This window comes from Electrona antarctica, assembly GCF_951216825.1.
Source record: "Electrona antarctica genome assembly, chromosome: 13".
Lineage (NCBI taxonomy): Eukaryota > Metazoa > Chordata > Actinopteri > Myctophiformes > Myctophidae > Electrona > Electrona antarctica.
Window position 1 is genome coordinate 5,880,334 of NC_136794.1, and position 15,164 is coordinate 5,895,497.

The 15,164-nt window shown below is 43.3% G+C and overlaps 1 protein-coding gene across 1 annotated transcript in view; it reads left to right on the forward strand.

Annotated features, from left to right (window-relative positions):
• Positions 1-15,164, forward strand: part of myo16 (myosin XVI) — a gene marked incomplete at its 3' end in the record, with an annotated part of 177,929 nt that overhangs the window by 78,840 nt on the left and 83,925 nt on the right. Inside the window, exons 9-13 of the mRNA XM_079518690.1 lie at positions 4,665-4,740; positions 7,247-7,397; positions 8,130-8,283; positions 9,266-9,376; positions 13,860-13,925. Coding sequence (XP_079374816.1) covers positions 4,665-4,740; positions 7,247-7,397; positions 8,130-8,283; positions 9,266-9,376; positions 13,860-13,925 — 558 coding nt within the window. The remainder of the gene's footprint in view (positions 1-4,664; positions 4,741-7,246; positions 7,398-8,129; positions 8,284-9,265; positions 9,377-13,859; positions 13,926-15,164) is intronic.

A 15,164-nucleotide genomic window follows, 5' to 3' on the forward strand; every position in this document is an offset into this window, starting at 1 on the left:
TGAAAATATGTTGTTCCAGAGACTCGGAAGCAAAGATGTTAAAAACATTCGCTCTGAAAGAATATATACTCAAAGATTTGTGCGACATTTTCACGATTTTTCAAAAATAGCAGACCTACAAGCTAGTGCCGCGCTACGAGCTTGTAGATCTGCTATTTTTCAATAGCTAAAGTATAACATAATGCTTAGAACACCAAAAGGGGTTCCCGTCCAAAATGGGTTATGCTATGCATTTGAAATGATCTAGCCTGTGGTAATTACTGGTTTTATTAATGACAGGCTTTTTTCCTGTCACGACGAAGCACAAGCCCACTGCTCCCTGCCTGGAGACATTGGCTGAGCAACTGTAACACTGTATTATACTGTTGACTCAAAGACCCCTTTTTGCCTTTTGGGATGGTGGCAGTGGCTCAGTGGGTAGAGTGGTCGGTATAGCAGCCAGATGGGAACGGTGAGGTTCGATCCCTGTGGGCTCCTCCAGAGTTAGTGTCGAAGTGTCCTTGAGCAAGACCCCTAATTGCTCCCGACTAGACCTGTACGTGCCCGTCGGCTACCGGCCTACTTGAGAATGATGCAACTTGGGAACCTAATAATATCCGTTGTCAAGTGGACTGGTTAATAAGTAGGCTAATCAATTGTCAGGTGTGGGGTTGCCATGGCAACCAATTGGCTGAGGCAGAGGCTGGAAATTGCACAGGATTCCCACTGGCAGAGCCTTTTGTGGTGGTTCTGGAGAACCGTGGGTCCGCCCGACTCGATACCGGGCACTGCACTCCCTGTAAGAGTGTGGAACGCGTGTGTCGAATATGAAGTTACGTGCATTACAACCATACACACACGCATGCACGCACGCAGAGACGTGGTGCATTTATAGTAGGATGTGCAGGCATGGTTTCCTCCGCCATCGGTGTGTGAATGGGTGAATGTAATGCATCTATGTAAAGTGCCTTGGATGAAGGCGCTATATAAATGCACCATTGGTAACGGGAGGGAATTTAAATGCAAAACAAAATCCAGTACATGAACAGATTCAGTGCTAGATCATAATGACATTGTGGAGGGTGTATTGGCCTCTTTGGAATCGGATTATATAGATTTGTTTAATGGTTTTTAGACAATGAAAGCAAACCGGTGTATTGTGGAAGCATATTAATAAGATTATGACCGGTATCGGAGTAATTTATGCCATTTTCAATATTTTCAAAAAAAGAAAACTTACTCCATGGCTCCCACCACACACCTCCATTTGAATTTCTATTAAAATTGAATTTGTAGCTTGTGAGAAGTAGAGAAAAAAGAATCCCTCACACTGTCTTTACTTGAGTTAGATTTATTGAGCAACGTTTCGGTCGTCAGACCTTCATCAGTTTGCCTGATGTCTGATGAAGGTCTGACGACCGAAACGTTGCTCAATAAATCTAACTCAAGTGAAGACAGTGTGCAGGATTCTTTTTTCTCTACTTCTCAGTTCCAGTTATCCGACGCACCTGTCCATTGTAGGTGTGCAGAAGGACTTTTTCTTATAGCTTGTGAGAAGAAAATGTATTTAGCTCTACTTCAGTGTGTGGTCCAAACCCGCGGCACAGTATATTATCGCCTCGCTATTCTAATGTGACCGTTTCTGACCGAGGATAAGTCGTTGAATTTTTTTGTTTTGTTTTTTTCATTTCATATGAAAGCAGGGAATCATAGCTTCAAATTGACAATATTGGTTGTTCAGTTTGACCCACCAGTTTTAGAGAAACTTTTACAGAAAACAGCGAGTTGAAAAAAACAGGAACGGTTTCACTTGAAAGGTTCACTTCGGTGGACTCTTAACGTTACACCTTGCTACATTTATTTCATATTTACATGTCAATTTCAGCTCTGACATTTATTTCAGTCATGCTCTAGTCCAGTATGTGACGAGTCTGCCTGTGCTATTAACTCATTTTGGATATTTTTTCTACTCTCCCAAACCGTTAGTCTTGCCGCCATGACTCTCTGTATCAAAAAGAGTCACAAATGTGCATGGTTGACGTGATTAGAATGGCATGCCTTAACCTATTTTGACCTGAGATCAGATTCTAAAAATGTCTTCTACATCCTGACAGTTTTCTGAAAAAGCTATGTTTCTATGTCAGTCGTTCTTCGATTTTTCAAAAATAGCAGACCTACAAGCTCATAGCGCGCCACTCGGTGGCGCGCTATGAGCTTGTAGATCTGCTATTTTTTCAATAGCTAAAGCATAACATAATGCTAACACCAAAAGGGGTTCCTGCCCAAAATGGGTAATACAACAGTGGCATAACTGGCGGAGATCTGTCTGGACTATTTTATCTGCTCAAGAACACATGTCGAGTGTTTTCAACCCCATACACAATCGGCTCCATTTTCGTCATCGCTAAAGCCCTTATCCCTAAACTTCTTTGCCTTTTTTTGTTTTACTATTTTGAAAAACATTTTTGAATAGTTCAACTAGCCAATCTACATTGACACGCTGTGAGCTTGTAGACTGGGCCATTTTAACTATTCAAAAATGTTTTGAAAGATACTAAAAAAAAGGCAAAGAAGTTTAGGGATAAGGGGTTTAGCGGTGACAAAAATGGAGCCCCATGCCTGTGTTTGTGTCTCTTTCTCCCTATATCCGAATATTCAGATATCTGGGTCAGTCTTTTTTCCCCACCAAGTACAAGGCACAGATCTGACAAGTTGCACGGCTGCAGAAACGTCAACACTTCACACATTGCGTGTTCTCATCTATCACACCACAGTCATTCCGCCCACATCACACTGTACTGTACTCTGTCTCCTCTCTCTTGGATCACACACACATGACATAGATGTCACTCCCTTAGAGAGGCAAAGGGGGAGGTGGGAACATGGGGGAGAGAGAGAGAGAGGTGTAGAAGAGGAAGAACATGGAGGATGAAAGGAGTAACGAAAGCGGAAGAGAGGATACATTAGAGAGAGAACAGGAAGCTGTGGGAGGAGTGAACATTGACAGGAGGAAACCCCAGGGTTGGGATTCATTTATAATATATAGACCGCGACAGCATCCCGTGACAACGTTGGCCATAATGAGGGTGGGAGTCTACGGGGGTCTTCTGTTATAGGACATGGGGGGGGGGGTGGTCGCTATAGACCTGCTAACAGGACCCACACTGTCCTGTAGTACTGTAGACCATCCCTCTGTCATGTTGCACGGTATACCTCCTGCTTTGCACTTTACCACTGACACATGCTTGTCTCAGTGGACATTCTCAGGATGCAGTGCAATATTTAGGACATGAGAATCATCTCCTACTAGAATTATATGAGCAGTTTCACAACATCCACTCTATCTATGGGTATTAGGGCTGTGAATCTTTGGGTGTCCCACGATTCGATTCAAAATCGATTTTTTCGATTCAACTCGATTCTCAATCCAAAAACGATCAAATCGAAAACGAATCCCCAGATTCAAAATGATTCTCGATTCAATACATAGGATTTCATCACAATCTACTCCAGTCTTGAACTGAAGTGACTACAGTAACTTGAAAATGACTGAAGATATGATGTTTACTGTGATTAGGGTAAGCTTACATTTCATATCACAAACACCATTTAGTGAAAACTCCTGTAACTTTAACCAGAAAAAGAAAATAAATCCCCCCCAAAAAAAACAAAAAACGATTTTTGGAAATTATGAATCGATTTTGAATCGTTCATAGCGGGAATCACGATTCGAATCGATTTTTTTGAACACCTCTAATGGGTATATCTAAGGCAGGGGTGCCCAAAAGATAGAACGTGATCTACCAGTAGTAGTAGCTGTGGAGGTAGATCACATGACATGGCCCTAAAAATAAATATTACACTACAGTCTATATTTTTTGGCATCTGTCACTTCAATTAAGGTGCCACTTGATTGATTGACATGCATCAAAAAGGGCCTGTCAGCTCAAACCCACAGTATGATACTACAGACGCCAGTAGCATTATAAAGTTATAAAAAGAAAACCCTACCAGTTCCATTTATTCCTCAAGTGCGCCGCTAGGTACATTTTGAAACAATTTTCAGCAATGTTGTTGAGCTGGTCATTTTAAACCCATTTTGACCTTTTGAAAAAAAAGTCTTCTGAAAGAATATAATATTCAAAGATTTGTGCCGCATTTTCACGATTTTTCAAAAATAGCAGACCTACAAGCTCGTAGCGCGCCACTCGGTGGCGCGCTATGAGCTTGTAGATCTGCTATTTTTCAATAGCTAAATTATAACATAATGTTTATAACACCAAAAGGGGTTCCCGCCCAAAATGGGTTAAAGTAGCACGCAAGTCAAAAAAGTGTGATCTAAGGTATCTGATTTGGGCATATGCCTATTTACACAGTAAGAACAAAACCGCACCAAGCCTGTCTACAGATACATTTCAAGAAATTCATGTGGACTGGCCTGGGCCTGGGCCATGGCTCAGCGGTCCAGGCACCATGGCTGGTAATCCAGTCTGGCAGTGTGCCGCGGGTTCGAAAAAAAAGAGAAAAGAATCATCTGTACCTTTTGTTCTGATAAAAAACAGTTACTTCTCTCTCAGTAATCAGTGAGCGAGCAGCTGTGTGAGACGACGCTTTTTGCATTAAGACAACAGGTGTAATGAAAGTGAGCGGTGGGTGTCTCTCTCTCTCTCTCTCTCTGCCTACAGACAAGCATCGTTGGCCAGCTCCTCAGGCACCAAGCGAACCCCACTCTGTTGAACTGCAACCAAGACAAGCCCTCAGGTAATCATTCATGTACTGTATACACACACACACACACACACACACACACACACACACACACATGGGCATATAAACGCACATGAACAAGCTCTCACACATGAACAAACAGACAAACGTGCGCGCTAATGAACCAGAGAAATGGGATTTTGTTGTTTTAGTCTTTTGGCTGCATAAGTGTGATATGATAATAATGTGGAGGACATTCAAACACACACACACACACATGCACACACACACACACACACACACACACACACACACACACACACACACACACACACACACACACACACACACACACACACACACACTGTATGTGAAAACTCACGAGGGAATGAATGATAATATTGACACATTACTCTCTCGCACGCACGCAAGCGCTCGCACACACACACACACACACACACACACACACACACACACACACACACACACACTACATTACCTTTGAGGTGTTTGTAATGATCACGAGGGGCTGATGTGATTAATTTCCTTATGGCTATGATTCAACGTAGGATATCATTAGTCAAGATAATTATCTTTTCTGGAAGCGTACCAGACAAACTAGAGCGTGCAGTCCAAAAGAAAACGAACACCCCATTATGCAGGGGTGTGTGTGTGTGTGTGTGTGCGTGTGTGTGTGTGTGCGTGTGCGCGCGCGTGCGGTGCACGTCAAAGATTACTGATTTGATAACACTGGCACATATACCAGCTTTACGGAAGAGCATGATAATGTTTGGGGATTGCTCTTTGAGAACCAAAACAATTCCCATTTTCCAATCCATTCTCTGGATAGCGATTGAGCGTGGCGGATTGGAGGATTGCGTCGCATGTTGCGGCGAATGCTAAGTGAGCCCCCTTTTGTGTGATAATGGCAGTGAACGGCTTAGTGCCGATCCGTTTCAGCTGCTCTTTCTAACCTCGCGTTATATTTACCCTGGTATACACCCCTCACCTGCCCCCCCCGTCCCCGGGTGGGTTGATCGCACCCCAGACAACCTCACTTTGGCCTTTAATCAATAGACCGTTCTAACATATAGGCTTAACTGTGGGAAGCCTGGTGCGCCGGCCTGGAGACATGAGAAAAGCCCCTCTTTTTTCAATTCAGAGAGAGAGAGGGAGAGAGAGAGGGAGAGAGAGAGAGAGAGGGCAATGGGAGTCGAGGGGGTTGTCAGTTACTCTGAAATAAAAGAGGGGATAGAGCCATCCCCGTCCCCCTGTGCCCTGTTAGGCCTCATTACAGACACGGGGGGGGGGGGATCCTAACTCACCCCCTGCCTGTTTAAGCACAGTTGCATCGATCCACAGTGGGGTTCACATTCTGCCACGGAGAGGAGAAGGCTCCTCCGTGCTGGTGGAGACGAAGGAAAAGGGTGGTGGGGGGGGGGGGGACACAGAGGGAAGTACCTGGCTGTGTACCTGACCGCTGTTAGCTAATGCTCTTTTTTTATCCCACGATTTTGTAACCCATTATTTCATCCAGTGTCAATTATTGTCTAATATAATCCTGGGCTCTATATACACTCCCTCTGCCAACCTGTGGAGAGCAACGGACTGACCTCATGCTTCCTTCAATTTTCTTTTGACCTGACAGGGTCCGGGGGAGTTTCCTCGGTTGGAAGGAACACATTATTCCAACCAGTTCCTTTCCTCTCCATCAAGCGCCCCCGGCTGACCAGGGGGAAGGCAGTTTAGAGACCAGGATTACTGCATGTTTTTTGTGAGGGGAACCTATACCCTAGGGGACACGGGGAGAACATGCAAACTCCACACAGAAATGAAGGCCCTTTCGCCAACCCCACCTCAGGCCGCACTGCTCTTTCACAGTGTATTTAAAACGTATACAACGTTTGTTTACGCCTTGTAACGGTAGGTTTCTGCAAGACCTCACATGGGAAAAAAACACATTTATTAGAATGTCTGTTCTCCCTGAAATCTGCCAAATGTGGTAGTAACAGGATGAATCACACATCGATGCCTCAGGGTCTTATAGGAACCATCTCACAGTGGAGATTCTTTTGGCTGTGATGTTCATAGATGCTTTTAGCCAGGATACACTCTGAGGCAAGAATAGGATAAAGAGAGTGACAGTCACTTTCAAGAGCCTCATTAATTAACACACACGACAAGTGTATTAAAGACAAATCCGTAAACCAAATTCATTCTCGTGTTTGAAACGTGATATTTCCTTTCTTATTTCTAAGTAATAGTGATAGTGTAGCCTCTGCCTCAGCCAATTGATTGCCATGGCAAACCCCACACCTGACAATTGATTACTTAACCAGTCCACTTTTCACAGTCAGTCAGTTTGCCCTCTTCAGACACAAGCAGATACAACAGAGATCTCCATGTGGGACAGAGACAGACGGTTAAAACGGGTGCTATGACAAGTTGACAACGGGTATTATTAGGTTCCAAAGTTGCATCGTTCTCAAGTAGGCCGGTGGGGCACGTACAGGTCTAGTTATCTATAAGCGGTATAATTGTTTCAATCGTTGTTCCCCAGATATTGCCGCGTCAGAGCCCATAGTTGACATGCTGCTGAAAGCGGAGGATTCCTGGATCCAGAGGCTGAAGGACCCGTCCGCCCCTCTCCTCTGCACGGACCAACGATACGATGGGGGGTCACACGACCTCACCACTCCTGTCAAGAACCTGTGAGTTTTTATAGGCTTTTCCCCGTCAAGAGTTTTTCCCCCACACTGGGGAATTTGCTTACGAAAAAGTCATTTTTCGCCAGTGGTGGAAAAAGTACTCAGTTGTTTTACTTAAGGAAAAGTACCAATACTGCAATTTAGAACTGCTTTGTTACAAGTGAAAGTACGGAATTGAAAATGTACTTGAGTAAAAGTACAAGTATCGGCATCAAAATGTACTTAAAGTACTAAAAGTAAAAGTATTCATATTGCAGAATGTCCCATTTCACAAGTTCAAAATGTGTAGAAAATCTATTGAAAATATCCGATCTACAAGCTCACAATGCGTCGCGTTGCGACGCATTGTGAGCTTGTAGATTGGCTATTTTCAAATGGACGAAATGTATATAGGGTTGAAGTGGTTCATGTATGTTTTCTAATCAAAATTAAAATCGCCAAAGTAACTATAGTAACTAAAGTTTTCAAATAATTGTAGTGGAGTAAAAGTACAAATTTTGGCTCCGAGATGTAGTGGAGTTAGAAGTAAAAGTGCTGGAAATTGGAAATACTCAAGTAAAGTACAAATACCTCAAAATTGTACTTAAGTACAGTACTTAAGTAAAAGTACTTAGTTACTTTCCGCCACTGTTTTTCACCAAACTTTTCCCTCTCCCTTTCTACTCGACCCATCTCACCCACCCATCCTCCCTCCCTCTCCTCTCCTCTCACAACTCTCGCATGCCTTCCTCCCAGAAACCCCCTGGGCCTGTCCATCTCCAAGCAGGACAGTCTGCTGGAGAAGTGTGCCATGTTCAGAGAGGCAGGCGGCGGGGCGCTGAGCAGACATGGCTCCCAGGACAATGGTCTGGACGGTCCCTACGGCTCTGGAGCTAGCAAACTGGAGCAGGTGCGGTACAGTACACAGTACCACCGTCTGTTAACCCATTTTGATCAGATTCTATAAATGTCTTCTACATCCTGACAGTTTCCTGAAAAAGCTATGTTTCTATGTCAGTCCTTCTTCGATTTTTCAAAAATAGCAGACCTACAAGCTCGTAGCGCGCCACTCGGTGGCGCGCTATGAGCTTGTAGATCTGCTATTTTTCAATAGCTAAAGCATAGCATAATGCTAACACCAAAAGGGGTTCCCGCCCCAAAATGGGTTAACTCAGCCATTTCAACTCTGAGAGGGTATAAAACATCTTATTTGGTTCACATTTTCTTTTCATTCTCTGAGGATTTTAACACTTACCTGTACACAACAATGGATTGGATACCCGATATACCTTAAAGCTGCTATAAGCAATAATATGTCAACATTTTAATGACCTTTTTATTTTTATATTTTTTTGGTATTCAGACAGCCAGCAATGGGTAAAACGCTCCCCAAAAGAATAGTCTCTGTGACGGGGCCACAATCTGCATTCAAATATTTTCCTAGATGCTTTGTAATTGGTCGATTTGCCTGTCTACTTCCTGATTGGTTAGTCATTTCGACCGGGTTTTTTTTCGACCAATGACAAAGCTTCTAGGAACATCTTTGAATGCAGATTGTGGCCCCTAGATGTGTCACCAGAGACTACATTCTTTTTGGGAGCGTTTTACTCATTGCTGGCTGTCTGAATACCAAAAAAGAAATAAAAAACAGACATATTATTGCTTATAGCAGCTTTAACAGAGTTAGATAATAGACATTAATACATTTCTCTGTGTCCCACTTTGTATTTTAGTGCAGTGAGGGACACACATACTGCATGTGGGTTTAAACGCATACCGTATATCTCTCATGGCAGAAGTGTCCACTTGCATTTATGTAAAGCACTCACTCTGGGGTGCCTGGCGATCCCTGCTGAGCTATCATCTGTCGTATTTGGTACTGTGTTCTGCAGGTGAAGCTGATGCCCCCGGCGCCCAACGACGACCTGGCATCCCTCAGCGAGCTCACCGACAGCAGCCTCCTCTACGAGATGCAGAAGCGATTTGGCAACGATCAGATCTATGTAAGGATGCTCTCTTCAACCGCAGTGCCTCTACCTCTACACACGCCATCCAGTCTGACGCTGTCGTTGTTCACAATGACACAATGATTCGTCAGCTCTCATGTTAACCCATTTAGGACCCATTTTAGGACACCAGATTCTACAAATGTGACCAGATTTTACTGAGGGACTTAAAATGTTCGTTTCACGCCATATGAAAGCAGGGAATCATAGCTTCAAATTAACATTGGTTGTTCAGTTTGACCCACCAGTTATATTAAGGAGATATGGCTTATAGAGTAATGTCTTGCAGAAAACAGCGAGTTGAGAAAACAGGCTTGAAAGGTTCACTTCTGTGGTCTCTAACATTACACCTAGCTACATGTTTAAGCATTTATTTCATATTTACATGTCAATTTCATCTCTGACATTTATTTGAGACATGCTCTAGTATGTGAAGAGTCTGCCTGTGCTATTAACTCATTTTGGGTAAAAAATATATAATTTCACTTTTTCTCCTCTGGTGAAAAGCTGGAGGCTGCACGATGACAGGCCCTCAGTCAAATCTGGTCACACATGTCTTCTAAAACTATTTTCAAACTATTTCATGTCAAGGACACCCAAAACTTATATGTATAATTGGCCGCCAACCCCCCCATCTGAAAATATGTTGTTCCAGGGACCTCCCAGACGCAAAGATTTGAGTTCAAAATTATATTCAAAGCTTTGCGCCACATTTTAAAGATTTTTTTCAAAAATAGCAGCGCTATTAGCTTGTAGATCTTCAATTTTTCAATAGCTAAAGTGTAACATAATGCTTAAAACACCAAAATGGGGTTCCTGTCCTGACATGGGTTTAAGCATGCAATAATAACACACACACAGAAATACAAACACAGACACACATTCTTCCTCTTGGGTATTATGTCACCCTCCCACTGTGCTTGCTGTACTTGGAGAGGAGTGACACATTATGTAGATTGGGGATCTCGGGGCGCTGTGTTGCAATCACATCCCACATACACTACACCCACGGGACTCGATCATGCATTAGCATTGGACTTCTTGTCAACGCACACATGCTCTTAGACTAGAGTTAAAGGACAACATCAGTTTTTTTCAACCAAGGTTCATGTTTTAGGTTGTTATTAGAGAAACTAAAAGATGAGTGTTATTTCTTTTTCATTTGCTGCTTTCTTTTGTTTTAGGGATTTTAGCCATTTTTGACAGGGGGCGGGGGCATTCGAGCATGGGGCTAAATATTTATTTTTTAATTATTTACTATAGTCCTAATAAACCCCAGGAAATGTCATCTGGCCACAAAACATCACAAAATCTACTGAATGTGTCAAACTGACATTGAGCCTATGACACACAGTGTGGCTTCCCCCCAGTAGGCTACCTTCACATTCAGTAGATCCTGTGATTTATTTGTGGCCAGATGTGATTTCCTTGGGTTTATTAGGACTATAGTAAATAATAAAAAAATAAATCTCCATAATATTTTGTAAAACAATACATATTTAGCACCATGCTCGAATGCCCCCGCCCCCCTGTAAAAACAGCTACAATCCCTAAAATGAAAGAAAGCAGCAAATGAAAAAAAAGAACACTCATCTTTTACTTTCTCTAATAACATCCTAAAACATGAACCTTGGTTGAAAAAAACTAAAGTTGTCCTTTAACGTTAATGTACAGTATATTCTGTGACTCTTCTCTATTCTTTTGTGGCTGTAGTGAAGCCTGGTCCATGCATACACATGTGCCGCACACACGGACAACACACGTGCACACATGCATTTATCACGACACAGTCGCAAGCAAGAAATCATTGGTGACAATTTTCTGTATAGCTCGCCAAAATCAATATGAATTTGATAATGGGACTCAGGAAGGAAAATCCATAACTATATATTCAGGGGTTTGAATCGTGTTTCCGATCCGATCGTTAGTTTTTGTATGTTTTAAAGCGCTTCCAGTGTTCCCTTTTCCCTCTAAATGTATAGCACAGTGTAACATGTCTCTCCATGGGGGGGGACTGGGCTCTCTGTACAAGACGAGAGGCCGGATCAATGTTGAACTAGTGCCTAGAGAGTTCTCATAGCGGCGAGGCTCTAATGGGCCATTGTTATGGAGAAAACAGATGGAGAACTAGGCAGCACGGTTATAGCCGCAGCATGAGGTAGAAATGAGAAACGAGGGCATGAAGGCAAAATCAAAATAAAGGTACTGTATTTTAACCCATTTTGACAGAGACCAATTCTACACATCTAAATCATGACAGTTTTCTGAACAATCTATGCTTCTATGTCAGTGGTTCTTAAACATTTTCATGTCAAGGACCCCCAAGATTATATGTATTTGGCCGCCGACCCCCATCTGAAAATATGTTGTTCCAGGGACCTCCCAGAAGCAAAGATTTGAGTTAGAAATGTTCGCTCTGAAATAATATATATTCGAAATTTGCGCGACATTTTTACGATTTTCCAAAATAGCAGACCTACAAGTTGAGCTTGTAGATCTGCTATTTTTCAACAGCTTAAAGCACAACATAATGCTTAAAACACCAAAAGGGGTTCCCGCCCCAAAATGGGTTAAAAGGGGAGGCGTGTGGTCGCCACCTTTGCTATACGAGAGACGGAACACAATGCAGGAAGAGGTACAAACATGTCAGCGAGGACACATGACGGTGTTCCGTCAAGATGGAGGCAATGCAGGTCAGTTTGTGGAGGTGGGTGAGGAGAGAGCAGAGACGTGTGGCGGCGGACGGGGAGAGGGGATCACAGGCAGAGGGACGGTACCGTACGACCGCATGCGGTGAATGGTCCATATGCAGCCCCAGCAGGGAGGACAGCCATGAGGCTTTGATGAGTGGGGCCTGAGCCTTCTGCCAGGAGAGAGAGAGAGGATAGGAACCGGGACGGGACGGCCAAAACCTTGATGGGGAGGAAAGAAAGGGGGGGCCGTTGGGGAGGGATGTGAGATTTAGGAGGGTTTTATGAAAATCCCCATGTTTCTATGTCAGTTGTTCTCAAACATTTTCATGTCAAGGACCACCAAGATTATATGTAATTGGCCGCCGACCCCCCCATCGGTGGCGCGCTATGAGCTTGTAGATCTGCTATTTTTCAACATCATTCTTAAAACACCAAAAGGGGTTCCCGCCCAAAATGGGTTCAAATAATTAATAATGGTTATGGTGAAGGGATGGGATGGGATGGGATGGGGGGGGGGGGGGGGGCAGTCAACATTGCACGCTTAGACTACATTGTGCTGAAGTAACAGAAAATCAATTGGATTGTAGCGTTTCTTCCTGGAGGCTGAAAAGCTTGACAGTCAAACATGCCAATGAAAAAAACAGTGATATATATTTACAGTGACATCATGATTTTCAAAATGAGTTAATAGCACAGGTAGACTCTTCACATACTAGAGCATGTCTGAAATAAGTGTCAGAGCTGAAATCGGCATGTAAATATGAAATAAATGCCCAAACATGTAGCTAGGTGTAATGTTAGAGACCACAAAAGTGAACATTTCAAGCCTGTTTTCTCAACTTGTTGTTTTCCATTTGAAGCTATGATTCCATGCTTTCATAGGACATGAAAAAACGAAAATTCCAAAAAATCCAATGGCAGTCTCTCAGTCAAATTTAGTCACATATATACTCTAAGATAAAAACACACACTGTACCAAAGAAAATCCTTATAATCTTATATAACAAATACCTGACGATCATGTTGGGGTGGGAAAAAAATCACGGCACTTGGTTGATCGGCTCATACGAGCAGTGGAAAGTTGCAAAATTAACCTTGAACCTCGGGCCCGAGGACCGAGCAGCAGGCTGGCGAAACGTTAGCGCTGCCAGCACTCACTCTCTCTCAAGGGACAGCGGTAGCCGTTAGCTTCCAAACAGCCTCGGGGGCTCGGTGCGAGAAGGAAAAGGTTAGCGGTTTCTCTCACAGACAGGGTCAGGAGGAGTGGGGGGATATTATCTGAAAGGACCTCAGGGGTCTGTGTGTACTCGACACACACGGAGGGCAGATTTGTTTTTGTTTTCATTGGGAGATAAGGGTGAACACGGTCGGTTCGTCGGCGCTGACGCTTCGAAATAACGCCAAGAGATCAGCATAACATTATGATAATGTCAATATCGCCGCGGTATTAATATTGATGTCGAGGGGGAAGAGCGGGAGGCGGCGTTGTGTGTTCTCAGGTCAACATTTTTGTCCTTGAGGTCTGCCTCTCCTGAGACGCTGGCCCAAGTGTTCGCTCGAGGCAATCAGCGGTTAATTATGGCCCAGCCCTGTTCCTTCCTCCTCCTCCTGCTGTGTGACCCAGAATGTTTCTATGAAAGGTTCAAACTGCAGAGTTAAATGTTTGACTCCCCAAGTCAAACATTTAACAGTATATAAATCACATCTTGGGCCTCGTGAGTCGTGGCTAAAAGGTATTTCAAAGTGTCAAAGTGGAGCTAATTCAAGTTGTTTCCTCTCCTCCGTAGACGTATATTGGACACATCCTCCTGCTTGTCAATCCAAATAAAGAGCTGCCCATCTACTCCCCTCTGGTGAGTTCGTGCTACGTTTATCTTATTGGACAGTGTTGTTTTTGGCAGCAAATTTAGATTTTAGACATTAGTCTCTTGAATGGTTTTCATTTAGTTTTAGTCACATTTTAGTCACCTGGAATGTTTTAGTGTTGGTCTAGTTTCAGTCGACTGAATATCATGAGATTTTAGTCGACTAAATCTACAGTTGATTTAGTCGACTAAAATGTATTTTGGTGGGCCCTGATGCCGCCGTAATGACTGTTTTTACACCTGCTGAAAATAGCCGATCTACAAGCTCACAACGCGTCGCAGCGTTGTGAGCTTGTAGATCTGCTATTTTCAGCATGCAACCAAGTGTAAAATGACTTATACTGGATCTCTTGTCCACTTGTCCCTTCCTAACATTTTAGTCTAGTTTTTATTTGTTGACAAAATCGACAGTATATTTAGTCATAGTTTTAGTCACCATACAGTAGCTTAGTTTTAATTTAGTTTCCATGTAGTTTTCGTCAGTGGAAAAAGGTAGTCGACGAACATTTTTCGTCATAGCTTTAGTCGACGAAAACAACACTGCGTCTGGACACCAGTTTACTTTTTTATAAAGAGGCACCATTAGTACATGTTTATAACATGTCACGTGCCTTGATAGAGGCCGCGTGCCTCTGCATGTTAGACTATACCACATTGTAAGTGCATGGTGTGTGTATAATTGGCAGCGTATGAATGAATGGATGAAATAGACCTTTATGTGGCTGATAAATAATGCAGAATCTTCCTGTCAGTGATACAGCGCATTAGGGAAGACGCCGGCCATGGATCCAGTTTTGCTAGCCAGGGATCACACATTATAACGCACTCACACTTTGTCTCTCTCTTTGTTACATACAGCAGTGGTTCCCAAAGTCCGGGGACCCCCAGGTGGTCTTTGAGGGAGTTCCAGGGGGTCCCCAGCTAAATGATCGTTTGGAACCAAATGAACCCTTATGGGTCTGTAACTCTGAGAGTGTACAAATGGAACCAAAATTAATGGGTCCATTTGGTTCCATTTGTACACTCTCAGAGTTAAATTAACATTGATTGTACAATATAAATTGGGGTCTCAGAGATAGAAATGCCATTAAATGGGGGTCTGTAGACTAATATGCACGTCAATCTGGGGGTCCTTGAAATTAAATGGGTTGAGAAACACTGCTAGAGCCGTAAAAATCTTCTCTTATGGGGGTCCCTGGCATATCTTTTGAAATGGGGGTCCGCAGG